Raw genomic sequence first — 26,444 nt, 5'->3', positions numbered from 1 at the left:
TTGAAAATCCTTACAAAACATATTCATTAAATAAAAGATCAAATTTTGGCTTGTGAAAACCTTAGGTTGTGCTTGTATTTATAGGACCTTTCCAATATCAGATCAAATTTTGGCTTGTGAAAACCTTGTGTTGTGCTTGTATTTATAGGACCTCAAGAAATGTTTTCGTGAAAACAATAACAACGATATTATTTGTAAAAGCAAACTTGACATTTCGTAAACTTTTAACGTTTAACAAAAATATTTTTAATTTCCAAATTCCAAACTTATCTAAATAATTCCTTGACAGTTTTTGTTATACCATGGTGTCATATCGGTAAAGTATACGGATTTTGGCTCAGCAAGAGTTGGTAGCCTTAAGTATAACCAACACTTAAAAGCTTTACCATTTGTTCAAGAGCTGAAACCATTATTTGTCATGAAAAACATAATTTCTGCATGTTTTTTTTTCTCATTTCAATAAACTGGTTACAGAGGCAAGTTTAAAATTTCTCATAAAAAAATACCAATATACATTTTCTTGTAGTTGAATGATATTTCACATGAGCAATTCTCTGAGATTTCGGTCATTCGATTTTTTTTGTATTTTTTAATCCGGCTGAAACTTTTTTGGTGCCTTCGGTATGCCCAAAGAAGCCATTTTGCATCATTAGTTTGTCCATATAATTTTCCATACAAATTTGGCAGATGTCCATACAAAAAAGATGTATGAAAATTCAAAAATCTGTATCTTTTGAAGGAATTTTTTGATCGATTTGGTGTCTTGGGCAAAGTTGTAGGTATGGATATGGACTACACTGGAAAAAAATGATACACGGTAAAAAAAATTTGGTGATTTTTTTATTTAACTTTTTATCACTAAAACTTGATTTACAAAAAAACACTATTTTTAGTTTTTTTTATTTTTTGATATGTTTTAGAGGACATAAAATGCCAACTTTTCAGAAATTTCCAGGTTGTGCAAAAAATCATTGACCGAGTTATGAATTTTTTAATCAATACTGAATTTTTTAAAAAATCGAAATTTTGGTCGAAAAAAATTTTCAACTTCATTTTTTGATGTAAAATCAAATTTGCAATCAAAAAGTACTTAAGTGAAATTTTGATAAAGTGCACCGTTTTCAAGTTATAGCCATATTTAAGTGACTTTTTTGAAAATAGTCGCAGTTTTTCATTTTTTTAAACTAGTGCACATGTTTGCCCAGTTTAAAAAAAAATATTTTTGAAAAGCTGAGAAAATTCTCTATATTTTGCTTCTTCGGACTTTGTTGATACGACCTTTAGTTGCTGAGATATTGCAATGCAAAGGTTTAAAAACAGGAAAATTGATGTTTTCTAAGTCTCACCCAAACAACCCACCATTTTCTATCGTCAATATGTCAGCAACTAATGGTCCGATTTTCAATGTTAATATATGAAACATTTGTGAAATTTTCCGATATTTTCGAAAAAAATATTTTCAAAACTTTCAAATCAAGACTAACATATCAAAAGGGCGTAACATTGAATGTTTGGTCTTTTTTTTTTTTTTTTCGACCAAAATTTCGATTTTTTTAAAAAATCAGTATTGATTAAAAAATTCATAACTCGGTCAATGATTTTTTGCACAACCTGGAAATTTCTGAAAAGTTGGCATTTTATGTCCTCTAAAACATATCAAAAAATAAAAAAAATTAAAAATAGTGTTTTTTTGTAAATCAAGTTTTAGTGATAAAAAGTTAAATAAAAAAATCACCAAATTTTTTTTACCGTGTATTATTTTTTTCCAGTGTAGTCCATGTCCATACCTACAACTTTGCCGAAGACACCAAATCGATCAAAAAATTCCTTCAAAAGATACAGATTTTTGAATTTTCATACATCATTTTTGTATGGACAGCTGCCAAAATTGTATGGAAAATTATATGGACAAACTAATGATGCAAAATGGCTTCTTTGGGCATTCCGAAGGCACCAAAAAAGTTTCAGCCGGATTAAAAAATACAAAAATTAAAATTAAAGAAAAAAGACCGATTCCGTAGAGAACTGCTCACATGCAGTCAAGCTGTTAATTGATCTTCACACTTATTTAAATCATTAATGTTGATGTCCTATACAATATTGTTGCATAATATTAATTAAAACCAAGATTAAAACTTTCCTGGAAATTCCCGGGATTTCCCGGGAAATTGACTGAAAATTTCCCGTTTCCCGGGAAATTTGGAACCCCGGGAAATTGGACGCTCTAGTGACTACTAACAATCCAGAGGTCACCGATTCGAATCCTGAAGCGGACAAAACAAAAATCTTACAAATGAAGCCATTTTGCATAAATAGTATTTCCATGTAATTTTTGGGCTCTTCATACAAAATGAATCCTGATAGATTTGATGTCTTCAGTGATGTCGTAGGTTTAGATTATTTTATTACTTTTCTGATTTTTTTTTCAAGTTTGTTTTAAGTAAAGTAAAAAAGTAAATCTTTCCCTGTTCCTGAGGGAAACACCCTTGAAGAGTATCGGGGCCAGCATTTAGAAAGCGGATTCAGTGGCAATTTCATTCTCAACTTAATGTTAACATGTTAAGGTTAATGTTAACATTCCATAGGTCACCTTCCTAAGGTGTCTTGATAAGGTCCAGTTTGTGACAATACACTACCTTCCCTTTACTAAGCAATCGAATCCAGAAGAGAAACGATCACCAGTTGTGTTGGTCCGAGCCGGGATTTGAACCCCGATCTACCGCTTACTAGGCGGGAGCGTTACCACTAGGCTACGTGTCTCGGTCAAGGGACAACTAATTTCTTCTTTTGTGTTTGATTATCGGACTGATGGTTGCTGAGAAACAGCATCTTAAATTTGTGAAAAATGAGTTTTTCACAGTGTTATCAAATAAATCTCTCTTTTCAACTCGCGATATCTCGGAAACTATTGCTCCAATTTTCAATGTTGAAAAATGTTTTTTGTTGCTCTTTTCAACATTTTTTTTTTAAGAATCAAGAGTTGAATGAAAAATTAAGAAAAAATGAAATATATCTTGCAAAAATATTTTTATATCATATGAAGTAATAGTATCTATCCTGAAACACCCCACAAGCTCCCTTCCATGGGGACCCATCCTTTCTGTTACCGCTCAGATTTTCCACGGTTTCCACCGTAAGCATGTATGTCTCGGTATGTGCCCGTGTCGTGGTAAATGGGTTGGGTATCTCTTCGCTAGCTACTTTATTGGCAGTTCGTGTGACCGGGGTGGGAAGGTAGTAAAGTGGTAACCTCTGTTACAACAGCTCCACCCGCAGCCGTAACACGGGTGTGGTGAGGGTTTTTTGGAGGGCGGGAGGGGAAGGTCGAAGTTATGAGACACAAGTGGTTGGATCAGGGAAAGAACATCAAATATTATCCTCAGTCTCAGCCTGCCTTAGCTCGGAGCTGATGAAAACATAAGTGGTGCTCACGTGCGGAAAAACAGACATTTCATTAAATTAATCGCCCTGCCAGACTTGGGTGGATCGTTTGCCAGCGAGAAGGGGTTTGGGGGAAGTATCATGTGACGTTGTGGCCTCTGGACTTGGGGCGCCGGGGGATGACTTTGGCTTTGATTGGTATGGCAAATGGTAAAGGGACTACCACCTCTAAAAGGGCTACTTTTAGGGATATTGGACAGTTGGGGGTACGCTCCGATGTACTCGGGAATGGTTTCCCGGGGAGCTGTTGAATGAATGTAGTAAAAGTGGAACAAATTGTGGCGTGTACATGGTCGTAAAATAATATGACATTAAAACTACCGATAATTTCGAGCTTAAATGAACTTTTACGTTTTTTAAACAAATTTGATATAGTTCCAATCATTCTACTGAAGGATGGTCTGAAAATGTTTGCGTTTTTCGTTAGCTGTTAGCAAACCTTACAGTAATCCAAGACCACCCTTGAATACCCCACCCGTTCCAGCTCATTGGCGATGATCTGGTTTGCTGTGTATGTGTGTGCCTGTATGTGTGCCGAAGCAATTGCATGCATAATTGAGCAGAATCTTGCTCACCTCCTTACTGGCATATAAACATGCAACATTACACCCCGAAGTAACCGTAAGGTGGGTATTCCACTTTCATCTTCAGCTCGAACTATGCGAACACAGGAAGAGTCTGTTTGCTCCTTCGAGCTCTGTTTGATATTTCCCTGCGTCGAGTATCGTCGATTCCGAGCAAAACTCAAACCGGCACCGCACACTCTGTAATGTTCTTAAACGCATTAAATGTCGGTAAATACGGCAAAGAGCAGCACTTGTTCTTTACTCCCAGACCGAAGTGATGCTGGAATCTCTATTCTCGATTGAATTTTCCACTTGCGTTTTTTTTGTGTGCTTCTTCTTCCCCAACGATCAAAACGATCTCCGAACCTCCGGGTTCTTTGTTGAGAAGAGGAAAATCGCACACATGGTTCGGGAAATAGCGGCGTGCGGCATAAATGGCACTTTTGTTCAAGAGGTTCAATACGGTTGCCGGCTTCTTTAGAAGTTTCGCCTTCCTTCCTGCTCCTGCTTGGTGGGTGGGATGTCGATGCCATGTGGGAAATAGATTTTTCCTCCCAAGACTGGGTTTCGTCTAGTTCAATTTGTACGACATTTATTCTTGTCTATTGGCAATTTAATATTATAATCATGCTATTAGGGCAATTCATTAGATTGTTTCTCGAATTTTCACATAATATTTTTTTTCAGACCATAGAATATTAGATTCCAGAACTCTCAAATTTGTTTTTATTCCCACAACTGGAAAACAAAATATCTTATTTCATGCATTTTTTTGTTGTTTTAAAGCAAAACGTATCACTAAATGCTTTTTGAGCGATTCTTCTTCCTTAAATGAGCAATTTTTTTTAGAAAATTTTAACATAATTTTTATATTTTTTTTCTGATCAGTGATGGAAGAATCATCATTAAAAGAAAATCTTTGGATGTTCATCATTGTAATATGCTTTTTATATTTTTTTTTAGATTTATGCAACGTAATTTTTTAAAACTTTAATCAAACTTTACATGTTTTATAATAACAGTTAATAAAAAGTTTTGCTGTTATGCTTTTTAACAGTAATTTAATAACTTCATGCAAAAAAAAAAGCAAATTAGTACAAAAAGTTAAAATTTTAGGCAGAATCAATGCGAATGTAAAAACACCCAGCATTAATTTGTGAGGCATTATTATAAAATTTATTGCAAATTAAATGAAAATATTGCTAACAACAGCTAATTATTGACTACATGTACGAATATTTCTCTGTATTTAAATAAGACATTAGTTAAAAATATAGGCTTGTATCGTTAGATAATTAAAAAATATATATATCGACACTAACATAAATTATGTTTAATTAAGAAATGTGTTGTTATAATCCACTAATAATTTGCTGCTTAATTTTCTGAAAAAAATATTCTAGCAGTCGACTGCTAGATTTTTTTTTCGGCCATTTAATCAACAAAAATGGCAATTCCAACTATTTTTTTAAGTTACTCTTAGTTACTGGTGGTCAGCAATATCGGGTTAACAAAATCAACAATCGATTGTTGAAAAAAAGCTTTTTTAAGAAATAAACCCATACTTTTAGTTAAATTGTTTCCGGCAAGCAATGCTGTGAAATTCGGTAAATTAACCAAAATTTTCTTAGATTTGCCCTGGCCGGTCTCTCCGTGTATTGCTTAGGACTTCTAAAAAGTTTACCATCTTTTAAGCAATGGCACAAGTTGGTTAAAATTCATTTGCTAGTTTTGGCAATTGAAATAAACATCTTGATATTTGCAATCAAAAAGTATGTTTCACTAATTTCGATGTCATACACCGTTTTCGAGTTATATCTAAGATCTGAGAAATCCTAAAAATTTGCTACCGCCTACAGAGATACAGCCTCCAAACGAAAAACACGCAAGAAAAACGAGTTCTACATCACCAACAAAACAGGTTGAACTTTGATGTGACGTTAACTTAGCAACTTAAAAAAATGGTAATATTCATCAGGGAATGAGGAAAGATTTCGTGTCATTTTTTTTTAATATTGCATAAATTTTTGGTGAACTTTCATCAGGTTCACATTTTTAAATATTTTATATGTGGGTAATTCTCTACCAACTCACACGAAATCGGGAAAAGTTGCCCCGACCCCTCTTCGATTTGCGTGAAACTTTGTCCTAAGGGGTAACTTTTGTCCCTGATCACGAATCCGAGGTCCGTTTTTTGATATCTCGTGACGGAGGGGCGGTATGACCCCTTCCATTTTTGAACATGCGAAAAAAGATGTGTTTTTCAATAATTTGCAGCCTGAAACGGTGATGAGATAGAAATTTGGTGTCAAAGGGACTTTTATGTAAAATTAGACGCCCGATTTGATGGCGTACTCAGAATTCCGAAAAATCGTATTTTTCATCGAAAAAAACACTAAAAAAGTTTTAAAAATTCTCCCATTTTCCGTTACTCGACTGTAAAAATTTTTGGAACATGTCATTTTATGGGAAATTTAATTTACTTTTCGAATCTACATTGACCCAGAAGGGTCATTTTTTCATTTAGAACAAAATTTTTCATTTTAAAATTTCGTGTTTTTTTCTAACTTTGCAGGGTTATTTTTTAGAGTGTAACAATGTTCTACAAAATTGTAGAGCAGACAATTACAAAAATTTTGATGTACAGACATAAGGGGTTTGCTTATAAACATCACGAGTTATCGCGATTTTACGAAAAAAAAGTTTTGAAAAAGTAACTTTTTGCGTTTCTCTTTTTTTCGTCGTCCGTGTCTGTTGCGGGTGACCATGAACGGCCATGATCGATGACGACCAACTTTTTCAAAACTTTTTTTCGTAAAATCGCGATAACTCGTGATGTTTACAAGCAAACCCCTTATGTCTGTATATCAAAATTTTTGTAATTGTCTGCTCTACAACTTTGTAGAACATTGTTACACTCTAAAAAATAACCCTGCAAAGTTAGAAAAAACACGAAATTTTAAAATGAAAAATGTTGTTCTAAATGAAAAAATGACCCTTCTGGGTCAATGTAGATTCGAAAAGTACATTAAATTTCCCATAAAATGACATGTTCCAAATTTTTTTACAGTGGAGTAACGGAAAATGGGAGAATTTTTAAAACTTATTTAGTGATTTTTTCGATGAAAAATACGTTTTTTCGGAATTTTGAGTACGCCATCAAATCGGGCGTCTAATTTTACATAAAAGTCCCTTTGACACCAAATTTCTATCTCATCACCGTTTCAGGCTGCAAATTATTAAAAAACACATCTTTTTCGCATGTTCAAAATGGAAGGGGTCGTACCGCTCCGTCACGAGATATCAAAAAACGGACCTCGGATTCGTGATCAGGGACAAAAGTTACCCCTTAGGACAAAGTTTCACGCAAATCGAAGAGGGGTCGGGGCAACTGCTGTGTGAGTTGGCGGAGAATCACCCATGTAATTGTGTATTACCCAAAAAAGGTATGCCAACCAAATAAAATTTGGTAAAACTTCCAAAATTAATCTTTTCCTGTGTACCTACTTGTCCTGTCATTCTTGAATGACGTACACTGTGAAAAAAATCATGGTTATATTACAACTAGGAATGAGTAAGTCATTTATTTCAGAAAAAATGGAAAATTTTCCTTCTATTTTTTTTAACTTACCACTTTTCTGTTGTAAAGGCCCTTTTCAGTCTAAATTGTTTCAATATTACACAGAAAAAAAAATCATAGTAATATTACATCTGGGAAGGGGTACATTTTTTATGTTAGAAAAAAGGTGTAATTTTACCTCTGGAATTGTGCAATTTTACCACTTTTCTGGTGTAATGCCACTTATTCAGTCAAATTGAGGTTAAATTACATTATAAAAGAGGTAATATTCAACTTTCCAAAATGACAGCTTCCAAATTTACATTTTTTTAAATGTGTACATCATAAAAGGAGTAATTTTAAACTTCCCAAATTTACACAATTTTTTACTGTGTAACTGCCTTTTTTTCAAAAATAAATACAGAAGTCAAAAGTAGTATTTTTCGAAACATAATACGTTCTACTTTTCAGCACTCAAATGAGTCTATTCAACTGGTAAAGTAATACTTATCTGAGTTGCTTTGATAGAGGGGGACAAACGGCAATACCCGGGACAAATATGCATCCCTAGAAAACTTTTTCGAGTCTCCCGGGAATTTTGACACTATTTCGTCGCCGTCGTGCTAACTTGTCGTACGTGCATTCTGGGCCAAATTGAGTTAAGAACGCCATTTTGTGCAGGTCACAATGCCTAACCTTATGACCTTCACAGATCCCCAAAATTCGATTTCAATCCTGAGATATTCAATAAAAACCGAAAAAACTCCGTGCATTTTTGTCACTTTTCATATGAAAGAAGTTTCAAACTTGTCGTGCTATCTTGTCACTCCATGAAAATTGATGTAAGTGCGACAACTGGCCAAGGGGATTTCAGGTCAGGATGCGTTTGACGCACGTACAAGTGAGACTACCGTAAACATTTGTAATTATAACTCGGGACTCCGGCAACCAAATACAACCAAACTTCGGGGCAATGCACAGAAGGGTCAACCAAACAAAACGTGTTTTTTATTGTTTACATTGCGTGCTCTCGTTTTTGTTTATTCAAGGTCAAGCATTAAAACGGGTTTTTCTCCGTACGTCGAAATGGCGGGTGCGACATGATAGCCCGACAGCGTCGATTTGTACAATATAAAATGAAAGCAGTTAAGGATATTGGTGGATTCTCAAGTTCGATTCACTGAACGCATCTTAAATTTTCCTAGTAAAATTAAGTTTTTTTAAAATGCAAATAACTAGAATTGATGACAAGACAGCCCAAAAAATAAAAAAAAGTAAATAAGTTAAAGCAAAAAAAAAAATATCTTCTTCAAAGTAATTTAGGCTGGTACAAATATTTTTAAAAGTTTTTGTCACCCCCCCCCCCCCCTTCAAAATTGGCCCGAAAAATCAGGGGGCAAAAAAAATATTTTTACAATAAACTTCAAAATTTCAATGAAAATTCAAGTGCAACCAGCTGAAATCAAATTAAAATACATTCTCCTGCGTTTAAAATCATTTTTAGCATGTTTGGGTTTATTAAAAAATCTTAAGATTTTTTAAAAAAATTCGATGCAAAATCTTTTTTTTCGATACAATTTTTGTTTTTGTCAGATCTTAGATTTTTTGAAAACTAATGATTGCAAAACAACTGAACTAGTGTAAAATGCATTTTAAAACACTTTTTTCATTTAAATGTGAAGACTATGGCTTGTTATTTAAATTTTTATATTTTTAATTAATTTGCCCCCTTGACCTCGGCCAGGGCCGAGGACAAAAACTTTTTTAAATATTTGCATCGGCCTTAATATTTTAAAGTTTTTAAGTGTAAAGTGGTTTGCATCGGAACCAACATTCAATTATTATTATATAAACACTTTGGAATTCTTTTAAGAGTTCCGCCAAATTTATAATAATAATATTATAAAAATAATGAATAACTTATATTTCTTTCGAATTATTGGGAACATAAAATTTGGTTTGCATAAAACTTTGAATTTCAGGGTAATTGCAAAATTAAACTCTCGATTTCCGGGAAATTGAAAATCTCGAGAATCGTCGTCCTCTAGTTACAGTAAACGGTGAATTGATTTAACTCATGGACGTTTCACTCAACATCGCATCAAATGGTATTTTTAGAAAATGCAAATAAAAAAAAATGCTGATGAAATTGATGACATTAATTTCTTTTGATCCTTCTTTCTTTTCTAAAAAAAAAAGTAGAAAAGCTTTCGGGTGAAATAATAAGTAGATTCCCATAAAAATCCTGATGTTACATGTATACTTTTCCATCCAATCCAATCATTTGCAAAGCTTCGGAGCGTTCACTCGTGATTTTTGTAAGCATCGTATACTTCAATAACAGAAACGTTTTCTTTTCGCTTCCTTCACCAGCGCTAAGCAACAACCATTTATCTTGGCGCCACAGTAACATCCCACTCAAACGAGCATTAGCACTCAAACGTGCAGTTCGAGCTTCTGTGCTCTTTGTTGGATCCTGAAATGTTCGTTTTTGAAAAAATATTTTATAGGCAAAAGTTTCATTTAATTTTTTTTCTGGTACGAAAATAACCTTGGTTGGATATGATTGTTTTTTTTTAAGAAAAAAAATATAGTCCAAACATAAAACCTCCACCCCTTCTTCAAACGATGCCCCCCCGTTGATACCGGGTCGTCGTCGTCGTCGTCACACACCGCCCAAGAGAAGCTTTTCATTTTCTGTGCTGTGCTTTCTGTTTATTGCCTTGGAGCTTCCCCCAGTGCCCAGCTAACTCCAACCGTTCTCCTTCCACTTTCCACAAAGCTTCTCTCCCAGCTTGCGCCAGCTCGTTCGTTTTGATTCGTCCTGACGTTAATGCCACCTGAAAAGAATTGCTGCTCTAACTGGATTTTAATTGTTGGTGGCGCGAGGTGGTGGCAGGGGTTTGGCCTTAGGGCTTTGAGCTCTTCTTGCAGAGTTGTAAAAAACGAGAAATATGATGTGTTGTTTGCTTCTTGGGATTTGGTGCTTTTTAGCTTCGAGAGAAACAGGTTAAAGGCAGTTGTGACAACTGTCTTGTTGTGCTTTTGAGGGAAAAGAAGATATTTCAAGGTTTGAAGATGAAAAATTTAAATTATTTTTTTGTTACAAAATAAGTACTAACCTCTACTGGGTTTTACCTTGGAAGGGGGACGTACAATGTCCAAAAATGAGAAAAAAATATCTTGGAGACCTTTAACTCATGCTTTTTTTTTTTTTTTTTCATGACATGAAATTTGCTACAAACTTCTCCAGCATCACCCCAACAGCATCTTCATTAGCTCTAATAATTGGCAACAGCAGGGGACAAAAGAATCCCTAGCTTCCCAAAAACCACAACAACAAATTCTCATTCAGTAAACCACTTCCGGTTTGCACAGGACCTATGCCTTAAATTCCTTTGCCAAGCTCCATCGCCCTCGTTGAGACTAGGGCTTTCATGTCTTTATCCCCTTGATTGCCTCGGTTATTGTGGTCTGTCCCCACCCCATAATGGGCCCCCTGAACCTTTAAAAACCGCGCCGTCCTCGAGGTTGACATGATGGAAACAATCAAGATATGGCGGTATATTGATTTACTCCGAACTCCCCCTCAAATTTGTCCACCAACGCGTTGTCAGGTTGGAAAGAACAACAAGCAAAGAGCCTTAAGCCTGTCATCACCGCCATCATCATCATCGTCAGATAGTCTCCAAGTTGAGACTGAAAGTCCTGCCCGGCAGAGGAGGGCATTAGTGGGAAGCGTCGGTTTTATGGACCCTTTTTTATCATCACCCCTCCCGAAAATAGCGGCCTAAGATGTCTCTCCATTCCCCGTAGATGTTCCATAAGAATGCTTTATCTCGGTTGGAGGCAGGTTGCAGGCTCGTCTGTTGGCTAATTTGGTCATGTAGGACGTTATTTGACTTTTTGCTTACCGTCAACTGGGGCGAATCGGGACTACAGTCTGAATAAGCAGCTGTTTTTAAAGCACTTAAAAGCTTTAAAGTTGGAAAACGATGCAATTTTTTTAACTGTGTTTTAACCATGCGCAATGGATTTCCCAGGAAATTTTATTTGAAAAAATGACAAATTTTTGTTCATCCTCCTTTTGCTTGGCCGGCCTAATTTGCGATTTGTACCTTTATTCGCCCACTTTACAGTGATCAAAAAGGTCTTAAATGAAGCTAGAAATGGGTTGAAACCCTGTTGATGTGCCACCCTGTCTTCCAACTATGTGAAAATTTCTTGAAATAAGTAGCTTAACAACTTTTCCTAAGACACCAACTCTGTAAAAAGTCACCAGTAGAAGTTAGGACAAAGTTGACAACCTGTAGGTGTGTAGGTGTCAACAATCAAGCCTTCGGACACCTAGTTTCAAGTAGGAATCTCGCATTCAAGAACGCCAAGGCAATGCTGTAGAGCGAATAATTTAGATTTAGTTTGGGGGCCCAAATGGAACCGGAAAATGCCTGTTGAGCAGTTCTCTAGGATTTCGGTCATTCGATTTTTTTTTGTATTTTTTAATCCGACTGAAACTTTTTTGGTGCCTTTGGTATGCCCAAAGAAGCCATTTTGCATCATTAGTTTGTCCATATAATTTTCCATACAAAATTGGCAGCTGTCCACACAAAAATGATGTATGAAAATCAAGGGTCCTGATTTTCGGCTCAATGAATAGAAATCACTCACTCATCGCCTATCCATTCGTCACCTATTCCAACCCGCTAGCATTCATGAGCGAATGAGACTCGCATCCATCCAGCGAGTGGCCCGAACTTGTCACTCAGCGAACAAATACATCGTGAAAATTTTTGCCTACTCCGTCGCTTGACTACACTCACACACTACCATGCTCAGCGAAGAGCCATTCTCACAAAATGCTAGCGCGGCAGTCTTTTTGTCTTCACGCCCTCAGTTTGCCATCAATTTGATTTTTTCTTTGTGGAAGTTTTTTTAAATGCACAATTTAATTGATAACATTGATTTTAGGCAACTCAAATCAATGAGTATAACGCCGCGCATCAGAGAAAAAATGTGTTCAGTTCAGATTGATCGGCGACGTTCGGCGGGTTCGGCCTGCCTGAGCCGTTCGGAGACTGAGCCGATCAGAGAGAGAAGGAGAGTAGAAAAGAGAGTGTTCGGGAGCGAATGAATTGAAAGTGACAAACGGTAGGAATTTATCAGGGCAGTATCGCGTCGCCTGCTATTTGTGCTCGCAAATGGAGTGGTTGATTTTGAGCAATCAGGACCCTTGATGAAAATTCAAAAATCTATATCTTTTGAAGGAATTTTTTGATCGATTTGGTGTCTTCGGCAAAGTTGTAGGTATGGATACGAACTACACTGGAAAAAAATGATTCACGGTAAAAAAAAATTGGTGATTTTTTTATTTAACTTTTTATCACAAAAACTTGATTTACAAAAAAACACTATTTTTATTTTTTTTTAAATGTTTTAAAGGACATAAAATGCCAACTTTTCAGAAATTTCCAGGTTGTGCAAAAAATCTTTGAGCGAGTTATGAATGTTTTAATTAATACTGATTTTTTCAAAAAATCGAAATATTGGTCGCAAAATTTTTTCAACTTCATTTTTCGATATAAAATCAAATTTGCAATCAAAAAGTACTTTAGTGAAATTTTGATAAAGTGCACCGTTTTCAAGTTAAATCAGTTTTTCATTGTTTAAATCTAGTGCACATGTTTGCCCACTTTTGGAAAAAAAATACTTTTGAAAAGCTGAGAAAATTCTCTTTATTTTGCTTCTTCGGATTTTGTTGATACGACCTTTAGTTGCTGAGATATTGCAATGCAAAGGTTTAAAAACAGGAAAATTGATGTTTTCTAAGCCTCACCCAAACAGCCCACCACTTTTTAATGTCGATATCTCAGCAACTAATGGTCCGATTTTCAATGTTTGCCTATGAAACATTTGTGAAATTTTTCGATCTTTTCGAAAAAAATACCTTCAACATTTTTAAACCAAGACTAACATTTTAAAAGGGCGTAATATTGAATGTTTGGCCCTTTTGAAAAATTAGTCTTGATTTGAAAATTTTGAAAATATTGTTTTCGAAAAGATCGAAAAATTTCACAAATGTTTCATATTTTTACATTGAAAATCGGACCATTAGTTGCTGAGATATCGACATTAAAAAGTGGTGGGCTGTTTGGGTGAGACTTAGAAAACATTAATTTTCCTGTTTTTAAACCTTTGCATTGCAATATCTCAGCATCTAAAAGTCGTATCAACAAAGTCCGAAGAAGCAAAATATAGAGAATTTTCTCAGCTTTTCAAAAGTATTTTTTTTCCAAAAGTGGGCAAACATGTGCACTGGATTTAAAAAATGAAAAACTGCGACTATTTTCATAAAAGTCACCTAAATAGGGATTTAACTTGAAAACGGTGCACTTTATCAAAAAAAAAATGAAGTTGAAAATTTTTTGCGACCAATATTTAAATTTTTTTGAAAAAAAAACAATATTGATTTAAAAATTCATAACTCGGTCAATGATTTTTTGCACAACCTGGAAATTTCTTAAAAGTTGGCATTATATGTTTTCTGAAACATATCAAAAAATAAAAAAAAAATAAAAATAGTGTTTTTTTGCAAATCAAGTTTTAGTAATAAAAAGTTAAATAAAAAAATCATCATTTTTTTCAACCGTGTATCATTTTTTTCCAGTGTAGTCCGTATCCATACCTACAACTTTGCCGAAGACACCAAATCGATCAAAAAATTCCTTCAAAAGATACAGATTTTTGAATTTTCATACATCATTTTGGTATGGACAGCTGCCAAATTTGTATGGAAAATTATATGGACAAACTAATGATGCAAAATGGCTTCTTTGGGCATACCGAACGCACCAAAAAAGTTTCAGTCGGATTAAAAAATACAAAAATTAAAATTGAAGAAAAAAGACCGATTTCGTAGAGAATTGCTCTGTTCTGAATAATCTATCATGTCGAGCCACCCTAATGTACAGTGCAGAATTGATTATCCGAAGCCTAGATTATCTGAAGTTTCCATTATCCAAAGGTTTGTACAGTATTTTTCTTACTTTTTTTTCGTGATTTGATTATTCGAAGTGAAACTTTTCGAGTCTGAATAGACGAAAGGTCGAAAGTGAACAAAATGTCGGATGGACAAAAGGTTGAATGGGCAAAAGGTCGAAAGTGATCAAAAGGTCGAATAAACAATGTCGAAAGACAAAAGTTCGAAGGCGCTAAATGTCGAATGGACAGAAGGTCGGTATTCAAAGAAATGTTAATGTTTGAGAGAATGGAAAACTCACAAATTTATTAAGAGCAATTCCATGTCAAATAGGGAATCGGTTGTACCCGACCCTCTCTGATTTCAATGAAACTTTGTAGACATGTTATCCTACGCTTATATAAGCCATTTTTGTGTATATGGAGCCAGTAACTCTCGATAATGACCTTTGAGAAGGGCGTGAGTGTTTTCAATATTTTTGTATTTCGTAATTTAAATGTTAAGCCGTTGCATCGTATCAAAAAGTCGTCAAAGACAAACTTGTAGGAAATTTGACGGGCTTTCCGAAAAAAATACACTGAAAGAAAAAAACACTCCAATTTTATGAGATTTTTTGATTTTTATGTTTAAAAGTCAAATTTGAAGGTGAGCTCACGATTTTTTTTCGCTCAAATTTTTTGTGAAAATAGCCTAAGATGTTACAAGAAGACTCACGAAAAATGCAGGATGGAGCAACTCACCTAAAAAAATACAAAAATCATTTACTGAAACTGTTTTTTTGAAAAGTGCTCTAAACGTCAAAATTTTCAAAAGCCGAATACGGGAATCGATTCTTCAGACAATTTTACATAAAAGTCTCCATATTGACCATTGTCCGATGTCCAATCCTTGTGAAGTTACAGCGGTTTTAAAAATAAAAATGTTGAAAAAATAGGTTTTTTGATGGTTTTTGGCAATTTCTATATGACAGACTTGATTTTTCAGTCTCGAAAGTATTTTTACCGAAAAGCTCGCCCAATTTCCCATAAGTTTGTCTTTGACCACATTTCAATTGGATGTATGAACTTACAGATATAAGCTAATTACATTGCTCATAACTGAAAACATAACATTTTTTCAGTGTGGTATAGTAACCTGGATAATAAATTAGCTTATATCTGTTAGCCCATACATCCAATTGAAATGTCGTCAAAGACAAACTTATAGAAAATTGGACGAGCTTTTCGGTAAAAATACTTCCGAGACTGAAAAATCAAGTCTGTCATATATAAATTGCCAAAAACCGTCAAAAAACCTATTTTTTCAACATTTTTATTTTTAAAACCACTGTAACTTCACAAGGATTGGACTTAGGACAATGGTCAATATGGAGACTTTTATGTAAAATTGTCTGGAAAATCGATTCCCGTATTCGGCTTTTGAAAATTTTGACGTTTAGAGCACTTTTCAAAAAAACAGTTTCAGTAAATGATTTTTGTATTTTTTTAGGTGAGCTGCTCCATCCTGCATTTTTCGTGAGTCTTCTTGTAACATCTTAGGCTATTTTCACAAAAAAATTGAGCGAAAAAAAATCGTGAGCTCACCTTCAAATTTGACTTTTAAACATAAAAATCAAAAAATCTCATAAAAGTGGAGTGTTTTTTTCTTTCAGTGTATTTTTTTCGGAAAGCCCGTCAAATTTCCTAGTTTGTCAAAAAGTTTGTCTTTGACCACTTTTTGATACGATGCAACGGCTTCGAGATACAGCAACATTTAAATTACGAAATACAAAAATATTGAAAACACTCACGCCCTTCTCAAATGTCATTATCGAGTGTTACTGGCTCCATATCTAATCTAATCTAATCTAATCTAATCAGACCCTAGCGCAGCCAATCTTTCAAAGGGATCCTGGAGAGTGCCTTAGGTTAGATGACGCCTAGCACTCTTCTTGTCATTTATTAACATTTGTAGTGCGCCATTGCATTAGAATGCATTGAAACATCACAAGCGTTAAAGCGGCCAGGCCTACTGCGTAAAGCCGTATCGCAGAGATGATTCGTAATTGGGTTGAGTTTGAGCACTGAGTGTTCGAACAACAACACAATTCTGAATCGACAGGGAGGAAGAAGCGTGGGGACACACCACCATACGCTCCGAGATTTGGTTGTATTCGTTGGGAGCACCATGCTAAGAAGGTTTGGTACTCCGGGACCCTCTGGGATGGGACATTGTATTTCCACGAATGCCCTGGACACTATTTGCCGTGGTTATAGCGCCACAACTCGCTCTCTGTAACAGTATTCCTAATTCCAGTCCACGCTCACCAAGTCGTCATGGCCTAGTGGTTAGCATTTTTGCTTACCAATCCAAAGGACGTAGGATCGAACCCCGCCTCGAGCGACTTTGATTTTTCGTGCATATTCATCATTTCAAATTTATGTGTTCTTAACTTTCTCGTTGGGAGCAGATGGGAATCGAACCCAGAATCATTCGCTTACAAAGCGAACACCGTAACCAGTCAGCCACTGCCGCTCCTTTTATCGAGTGTTACTGGCTCCATATACACAAAAATGGCTTATATAAGCGTAGGATAACATGTCTACAAAGTTTCATTGAAATCGGAGAGGGTCGAGAAAAAAGTACCTAAAAAATTCCTGTTTTGGGCTGGAATTGCTCTTAAACAAACAAGATTTTTTTTAAAGAATATAAAATTATTTAAATTTTTGTTTGAGTTTTCGACTTTTCAGCATATTTTTTTTAAAGCTGGCAACACTGAAAGAATGCAAAAAAAAAAGCATCATACAGGTGCCCTATTGTTTTACCATCATTAGTTTCCAAAATATCTAAGTATTACGAAAATTTTATTTTTTGCGAAAAATAAAATGTTTGCGGTGCTGTACATTGGAATTTCATAAAAATTCAAAACATTTTTAAACAAGCCCAAACATGCTAAATATGATAATCAATGCAGAAAAATGCATCTTAGATTGTTTTCAGTTGGTTAGACTTCTATTTTCATGGAAATTTTAGAGTTGTTTGGAAAAATATTTTTTTGCCCCTGATTTTTCTGACCAATTTTGAAGGGGGGCGACATAAACTTTGAAAAATATTTGCAACGGCCTTATTATTTATTATTAAAATTTCTTAAATGTTTTCAATATTCTAAAATGCTATAGGTGGGTCACCCGTTACTGAAGGTAGCAAAACAAAGGGGGTCGAAATAGAGGCGCATGGTTGCTTAAGTTTATTCCATAGCATTTATACCCAAAATTTAAAAAGTTATTTATTCGCAGAAAATGACTTAAAATTGAAATCTGTCGATTGGAGGGTGTTTAAGGAGCCCAATCTACCCTTATGAAATTCAAGCATTTTTCGACATCAACTTTAAAAATGTCGAGTTGTGTTATATATCTGTTCATGATTGAAATAGTGAAAGAAAAGACATAAATTCCATCAGTTTGAATAATTTGAAAAGTATGCTGCCACATAAAAATCTCATTATACTTATAAAACACTGATCATGCTTAAAGGAATGCAAAACCTCACAAACAATAATTATGCAAGCATGAATGATTTGTAAGAATATAAAACTGTTAAAAATATGTCTGAGCTCAATCTATTTTTCAAATGCTCATGTTTTAAGAGTGGAAAAACTCGTTAAAAAAAACTTTAAATAATTTAAAGGAATAATATAATACAGAATTTATTTAAAAGATTTGGTAAGCAACTGTAAAAGACCGCAAGAAAAATTTAAATCAAATTATATCAAAGGGTTTATTTTTTTAAATCTATTGTTTGCAGTATATTGACAAACATTCTTGTTTCACTTTCTGGGACATAAATCCATTGCAAATATGAAAATTTCAATTTATTGCTCCAAAGATTCACAGTTGAACAAGCTTGCCAAGTTCGATCACCATAACCGTTTTTCTTTCTGAAGGAAAAAACCCTCACCAATGCAATCATAATCTTCAAAGTCAACTCGGGGGTGGATATTAAATTGTGCGACGTCCTGAAAAGAATGAAGAAAGCAGCGGAAAATCATTCTTAATGCCGGTTTAAGTGCTGCAGCGCCGCTTTCACCACCACATCAGCTTGAACCAGCTTGGTCGACTTAATCCAAGCGCCTGAGAAATCGAGTGGAACTGGAACGAGCACCACCACCATCAAGCCAACCATTCGTACAAAAGCTCCCGCGGGAAAAGCTTCTCCAATAAAAGTCTCGTAAGCCAACGCCACCGAGCGAAGAATTATGTTTATGTTAGCTTTTGCGTTCGCTTCGCACTTTTGTTCCTTTGGAAAACGGGGATTTTCCTCGCACAATCCTTTCAGCGAAAGGGAAAAGTCGACCAATCTGGAGCATTCCAGAACTTGACGTACTTGGTAATCCGGGATTTTTCCTTGTGGTTGTGGATCTTCCAAAAACTACGTAAGAATGCAAATTTGTTATTCATATTTAAGTCAATTTGAAGTAATCAACACAAATAAAAAATCCACGTTATATACGAATGACCCCTCAAAATGATCTACTTTTTGACGCGTCTGTCCCAGTTTTCCACGAGCAAATGCTGTACATCTTTATTTCAAATAAAGATTAGTGTACTGCCACGGGGTGCAATTAAAAGCCAGCATTTTGTGTACACATAAAATACACGAAATACTTCATCATTCCAGCGAGAATTCGCCCACATAGCCTCGGGGGAAAATTGTCTTCGGTTAAGTACCACACCCCCAGAAAGTGCGTTTAAATTTCACAGAACGAGCGTAAACAACTTTTTCGTGAAGAGAGAGTCTTCGAAATGACATGCTAAAAGCTGTTTGAGGACGAAGTTTGAACAAGTTGCCTCACAGTATGAGCTTCGCGAGGGACTTTTTCTTATTGTTTGCTAGTGGAAAGTTTTGAATTATATGATGAAAGACGTCGGAGCAATTTTAAATACTTAACTCAATTTTCCCATGATAGCTACAACTTGAATGTTAACAGTTTTATTGTTTAGTTCCCAGACCCCAGAAATTTAGAGCAAATTATATAATTTCATAGACAAAATGAGAAAAACATAAAAAGTAACGGTTTCGAAATCAAGAACTTATCAAAAAATAAATAAAAATAATCGAATACTAAATATACTTTTCCATAATTTCGCTGCCGGCCAGAATTATTTTTATTCCTTGTTTTAGTAAACAACTAAAAACGATTTTTGATTAATGTCACATGGTTACATTGAAATATTTCTTTCTTTCTCTTTTTTCAGCTGCTGTTGCGGGCAGGAGCGGCGAACGCACCAAACGGTGCCGGGCATCGAACCTGGCGTGGCCGGCGACGTCTGGCAGCCGCAGAAGCACACTCGGCCCCAGCCAACGGACGCGTACGGGACGATCGAGTTCCAGGGCGGAGCGCATCCCACCAAAGCACAGGTAATCATTCTTTCAGTCGACGTCGCTTCCAGAATTTTTTTCTTGCTAAATTCAAATGGGGGTTTGCTGGAAAATGTTCATTCAATCAGAGAAGTCCTTCAGACGAAAAACATGCCAAATGGCTACATGGGACTCCGTGTAAGAGCAATCTTTGCCAGTTGAAGGAAAAATGGAAATCGTTTCAAAAGGCAAATACACAAGATTTTTTTTGGGAGATGCCATTCAAGGCTCTTAAGCTGCTTTACCCCTCTCAAACATTTTTCGACTCGTTTTGCTGGAACTGTCATAGATTTTATTTCTTCTTGGATCTGATGTTGCCTGCAAGCCTTGTTGACCGCAAACTTGAGCTCACCGTAGACGAAGTCATGATTTTTCGCCCTTTGAACAATTTGGGAATAAAATGATGAAGGGGTCGGAGATTCAATTTGGAAATGAGGATTTTGATAAACATCAGGCTATAACCAAGGTATAACCGAATGTAGAACAAAAAAGCAGGTTGAGGGTTTGGACCATCATATTTGCTGCTATTTAACATTTCAACTCGCTGGTTCTCGAGCATAACTCAACCAATCTGGACGACTAATATATTTTCACTTTTGGAATTTCAATAAAAACTAGGAATCTGAAAATATGAGTTCGAAAACAAGGGGTGTGGTGGTGTTCCCCCAACGAAATACGATGTTTCATCTCTCAAAAGGTTGGGAAATAGACCCTCTTTAACCTGCTTTTATTTTGAGTACAAAAAGAACACAGTGGGATAATTTTTAGAAATTTTTTTCATTGGCATTGAAATACTTGAAATTGCATTTTCTGTTCCCATAAATAAATTGATTACTACAATTTGTTGGAAATTTAATTTATAATGAATTAAAATATTTTTTAATATTTTGTCGGATTAGGGGTAAACAGGGATTCACTTACTTGATACATTTAACGTATTGATCACAGGGTTAACTAAATCTAACATTTTTCAATATTTTTTTTATGAATCAAATTCATAACTCCAACACCTTAAACTAACGTGGAATTTCCCGAGGATTCTGAATATGTCCAAATTGAGACCAAAAAGTGCCGTCTTGTTGGCCTACAGGGCAACAGTTAACGTTTTAAAATGTTTGGTATAGAATAATCGTTAATCTATGAGAAAAACTACGATTGGCCAAAATTTCAACACTGTAATTCCCTAACTTTTGGCCCAAAGAAGTATGGGTGTTGGTGGCTGTTGCAAAATGATGTTAAGGTTTTGAAAACATCCATTATTAGCAGTAATTTTCAGAAGCTATGAGAAAAAGTCAAACCAATCCTGGATGTTTATGGCACATTTTGAAGAGCTTCAAAGGACCTTTCGAATGCATCTAAGAGAGTTGGAATTGATGAAGTTTTACGAAAATGCGAGCAATTTTAAGATTTTTTATGTTTTTAGGACCTCAAACTTCAATGCCCGTTTTAACCCACTTCCCTTTGGCTGATTTTGGGCATGAGTTCATCTCATGTATTGACAAACAAACGCTGAAAGTTTCATCCAAATCTGTTTCACATAGGCGAAAAACTCGCTCTTAAGACATTTTGAAAACATAGCTGAATACACCTTTAGATCAAATTAAAACTATATTTACTAATTTGAAGGTCTCGGAATCAAAGAGCATGCAACTGAATATATTTTTCTATGACATACAAAATTCTGCGATACGACATTTTGAAAAAAAATTAACTGAGCTCTGTAAATTTATTGAATATTAAGCATCATGCGTCTCTGGCCTAATGTACAGGAAACTCATTTCGATGGAGAAGCATGGTACTTTTAATTCGATTAAAAGATTAAAATATTTTTGGAAGATTTCATTACTATACTATGTAAACACATGATAATGCAATTGAAATAAAGCCAGATTTTAAAACTACTTAGTCATAATTTTTGAATTGTTTCTGTTATTTTTTTTTATCAAATATCTAGATATCAATTTGGCTTAAAAACTATATTAAAGAATAATAATAATAATAAACATTTCGTCTGACATTTCTCATATTTAATAATAAAAATAATAATAATAATCTTTATTTCATTTCAATTCATAATGCATTCCATAATTCCCCTAATGATCATTAGTTATTTAAAAGTCTTTTACGTCTTGGAAGATTATTTGAAATTATCTTTTTCAATATTTGATCATCAAACTAAAATTTATTGAACAACAATACTCAGTGTTGTTACCATTTCTGGAAATAAACCTGAAAACTTCATTGAAACGCAACCCTGGCAATTATTTGAACCCCAAGTTATTCTAAACATCAAAGTTTTCCAGTAAGTTAGACTGTTTTAGCAAAAAGCAACTAAAGAAAAATAACACATATAACAATAATAAAATTGATTTTGCTCTAGTTCTTTGGTACTTTCAGAACGTTCTAGTTTCTAGAACAAGTTCTCTCATCAAAATATGAGTTTCTGTGCAATATAATTTGCTTTTAAAAATATAACTTTCCTCAAAATTCCAGAAATTAACTGTCTTTTCTTTTAAAATTTTAATATTTCATTTTCTGTTTGAGTATTAAGCCAGTTAAATATGATTACAAAAACTATTGAGTGTTTGTAATTCATTAAAACTGAAATGTTTTTAGGGGTTCTGTTTTTTTTTAAAACAAATTTTGAATCAAATTCAAAAACAAATTTCAAATAAAATGAGACTGTTTAAGCGTTTTGAACCCTGGACAGTACTGGAATTGTAATTTTTAAGAAAGTTAAACTTTATTGTACCTAGTTTGGTGTTAAATGACTATAGGAGTGCACATATATTAATATTTCATGGTTCCCTAAATTCAACGGTTTTGGAAGAATAAGACAACCACTAGCTTGGTTGCTGTACCCTCAAGTTTAAAAACATATTCTAACAAAAAAAAAAAAAACAGAAAATCTTATTTAAAAATAACAGTTTTTGAATAAACACGAACATCGCTTACTCCTAATTCACAATAATTAATTATACTTAATCTTCCCCTTTCCCCTCCTTCCAGTACGTCCGCCTCTCGTACGACACCCGGCCCGAGCTGCTGGTGCAGCTTTTCACCCGCGAGTGGAACCTGGAACTCCCGAAGCTGCTCATCACCGTCCAGGGAGGCAAGGCGAACTTCGATCTGCAACCCAAGCTGAAGAAGGTACGGTTCTTTGCTAATCTTGAGATTTCATGTGTGGAAAATGTCTTGCTTTATCACAGTAAAAAAGGTTCAAAAAAATTGTTAGGGTTAAGATAATTTAATAAAACATGTTTTTTTTAAATGATTTGCTCAGTTAGAAAATGTTGAAAGCTATTTTTTGTGTAACTTTTTACTGCGTCTACATAGCCCTAATAACTAATCGTGTGGAAAATCTGCTCTCTCGCACACACACCCACTCCCTCCTTACAATCATTACAATTGCCATTTTGCTGGCTCCAATTGCAGGTGCTGAGGAAAGGACTCCTCAAGGCGGCCAAGACGACCGGGGCTTGGATCTTCACCGGCGGGACCAACACAGGTAAGAAGAAAGCTCAACGTCTGCACTTTCAACCTAATTGAATCCCGTATGTACTGCAATTACTCATTGTGGGGTTGGGTTTGCTAATCAGATTGATTGGTTGGAGCTTAGTATATTAGGTTGATAAATTCACTTGAATTTCTTACAAATGTTGAGACTTCTCAGCTTATTTGATTATCTTAAATTTCAAGAATGTTTCGAGAACACATAGAACCAAGGGATAATAAACTGTAAATTTTATGCTCGGCGTAAACTTGTACGAATGATTTCAAAAATGGCTGCTGCTCGCCATAAATCTCAGTCTTGTAAGGAACCTCGCCTCGTGTAAAGTTCAAATCGACGAGCACGGAGTTCCAAAAAATACTTTATCTAAACAATATATATATTGTTGAAATAAATCAGTGAAAATTTGGTATATTTTATTTTCCTTTAAAAACCTAATTTGTTCAAAAAATACATATTCTGGAACACCGTCTAATGTTTGACGATGAACGGTATTTGTTTCGAATGATCGAAGAAGTTTTCCCCGGTTCTGGAATTGATGTTATTCCACACATACATCACTCCCACCTACCCTTTCTGAGATTGGCGAACTTTTTCAAAGTTCACCGGCAGCGCAATCAGCGCAAAACTCAGCGTGTATAATTAACTAGATTAAATAACTTGGAGGTGGAGTTAAGGGAGAGTGATGTACAGGGTGGAAGGAAGAAACCCTCATTTGGAATTCAGTGCCAAATGTGTGGAGGATGAAGACGTCGATCTTCATAAAAGTGTGGTTTTTTGTTTGCGAGAAGTGGGGTGTTTTATTTGTTCTTTTAGTGTGACATTTTCCGGCGTTTGTTTTATTCATGTGACAAATTTTCCGACTGTCGGTTTGTCTTTTGCTCGTTTGAGCTATCTCTGGAAATGTCAATTGTTTCAATTTGGTGTTAATTAATGAAAGATATCTTCGAAATGTTTTTTTCTTTCCGATTTATTATTCATCTGAATTTGTTTTTCTTAAGCAGCATGTTCACTATTCAACAATGATTTTTTACTAGCATCAAAGCATAAAATGAGAAGAACTTGCACAAACTAAAAACTAAAAACTACAAACTAAAAACTTGAAACCATGAAACCTTGAAACCTTGAAACTTTTAAAGTTGAAAACTTTATTGATACATTTCTTCTAAAAATCTTCAGCTGCATTGATTCGCTACCTATCTGACACTTTTTTGTCCGATCATGTCTAGTTTTTCGGTGTTCACAACAGTTAATAAAGTCATTTTTTAGTTTTACCCCCGAACAATCATCAGTTGATTAGTTTACGAGTTGCTCAAATTTAACGTGCCTCACCGGATCCTGCTACTCCTGCATCAGTTTCCATTTTTATTAACCCACAAGGAGCAACTTTACCACGCCGGAAATTTTTGATCAAAACTTCCGTAATCCCATTATACCAGCTAAGCGAGCACTTGTACCAATGTTGGTCGGTTGGTAGTGGTGTCACCTGAGTACTGGGAAAATTTCTCCAGGCCAGCCCGCAGACGTGGGACGGACACACTGTGAGGTGAGATGCTCTAGTTGCTGAAAACTATCTGGAATTAAAAACTTTTGCAATATACACAGTTGCCAGTTTGCTTGCTCCAATGGTCGATGACGTAAGCTGGATGGAAATTTTCAGGGTTGTTACAATGTTGGGAGAATCAATTACTTTGTTGGGCGTAAATGAGTAGCCTCTTTAAAATTTTCAACCGTCCGGAATAGTTTTAATCGTTTTAGTACTTTACCAATTTCGAAAGTTTAAACCACCCCAGCATTTAACTTTGATAGCAACACGTTTTTGTTAACAATATCCCTTTTTTCATCTCCACGCAGGTGTCACGAAACAGGTCGGCGATGCACTCATACTGGACGGCCAGCAGCGGTCGGGACGCGTTGTCAGCATCGGTATCGCACCCTGGGGCATCGTGGAGCGGAACCACGAGCTGCTCGGCCATAACCGGGACGTTCCCTGTCACAGTATTAGCTCGCCGCGGTAAGTTTGTGTATTGGTTGTTGGATGAATTTGGGATAAGCAATCGACTTTTTTCGTCTTTATTGTTTGACTCTATTTTTATTTTTCAAAAGCAATTTATTTTTAAATTGATAGTTGGTGAAGTGCCAAAAATTGTACTTCGATTTTTTTGCTGATTTATTTATAACAACAGGAATTTAAACAAACAGGAAGGATCCAAAGGGACCGCTCAATTCAAAAAAGATTTTATTTGTTTTATTTGGGGTGTTGAAATTTCCAAAAAAGTGTCCACGTGGTTTGTGGATATTTTTTTGTTTTTTTTTGTGCTCTAAAATTCTTTGTGTAAATATGGGTATTCGGCGCCGTCACTCCGTGCCGTACTTTCATACACTTAGGAGCCCAGGGCGGCGAAGTCCTTGTAGATAAAAAGGAAGACACTAGTGGTTGGTACTAGCAATGGTGGCCGACAGCTATAAAGTCAACTTCGTTTTTCATTTTTTTGTTTAGCGATCAAAGTGCTCCAATCTGAAATGGAGTGATCCAAAAAAATTGCGTTTTTCGTCGTATTTTGCAAAAAAAAACCTATATTTTTACAAAGTTTTCATTTGATCGGGAAGTGTACTCAGCTAGGTTTTTGAATGCCATAATGTTTTTCCTTAAAAGCCCAACTGATAACCTTTCATTGGAAACGTGTAAAAAAAAAACCCTAAAAACGATGATTTTATAGATTTCTGATTTCTTGAATCATGTTTTATTTGACAATAAATACGTCTATTTAGTTCCAGTTTTCATAGTTATATTTTTCCAAATTCATTTTTTTTTTATTTCAATTTTGTTTCTCTTAAAAAATATCAAAATGTGTAGAAGCATAGTCTCGAACATTTTAAAATTACTGCTTAAATTATAGGGTTAGTTAAAAACACAGCCAAAGTTTAATTTTAAAAACATTGGGGTAGTCATACAAAATAAGTCCAACTTCCAACACAAAATTTTCTTACATT

General features: G+C 35.1%; 1 protein-coding gene across 21 annotated transcripts in view; it reads left to right on the top strand.

Moving 5' to 3' along the window:
* Window positions 1-26,444, top strand: part of LOC6047935 (transient receptor potential cation channel trpm) — a 222,908-nt gene that overhangs the window by 144,271 nt on the left and 52,193 nt on the right. For all 21 annotated transcript variants that reach the window (XM_038259307.1, XM_038259290.1, XM_038259287.1 and 18 more), the window contains 4 exons: window positions 19,777-19,939; window positions 22,949-23,089; window positions 23,375-23,447; window positions 25,305-25,464. In XM_038259307.1, the coding sequence (XP_038115235.1) occupies window positions 19,777-19,939; window positions 22,949-23,089; window positions 23,375-23,447; window positions 25,305-25,464 (537 nt within the window). The remainder of the gene's footprint in view (window positions 1-19,776; window positions 19,940-22,948; window positions 23,090-23,374; window positions 23,448-25,304; window positions 25,465-26,444) is intronic.

The sequence above is a fragment of the Culex quinquefasciatus genome, chromosome 3 (genome assembly GCF_015732765.1).
Source record: "Culex quinquefasciatus strain JHB chromosome 3, VPISU_Cqui_1.0_pri_paternal, whole genome shotgun sequence".
Lineage (NCBI taxonomy): Eukaryota > Metazoa > Arthropoda > Insecta > Diptera > Culicidae > Culex > Culex quinquefasciatus.
This window is presented reverse-complemented; position numbering and strand designations above follow the sequence as displayed.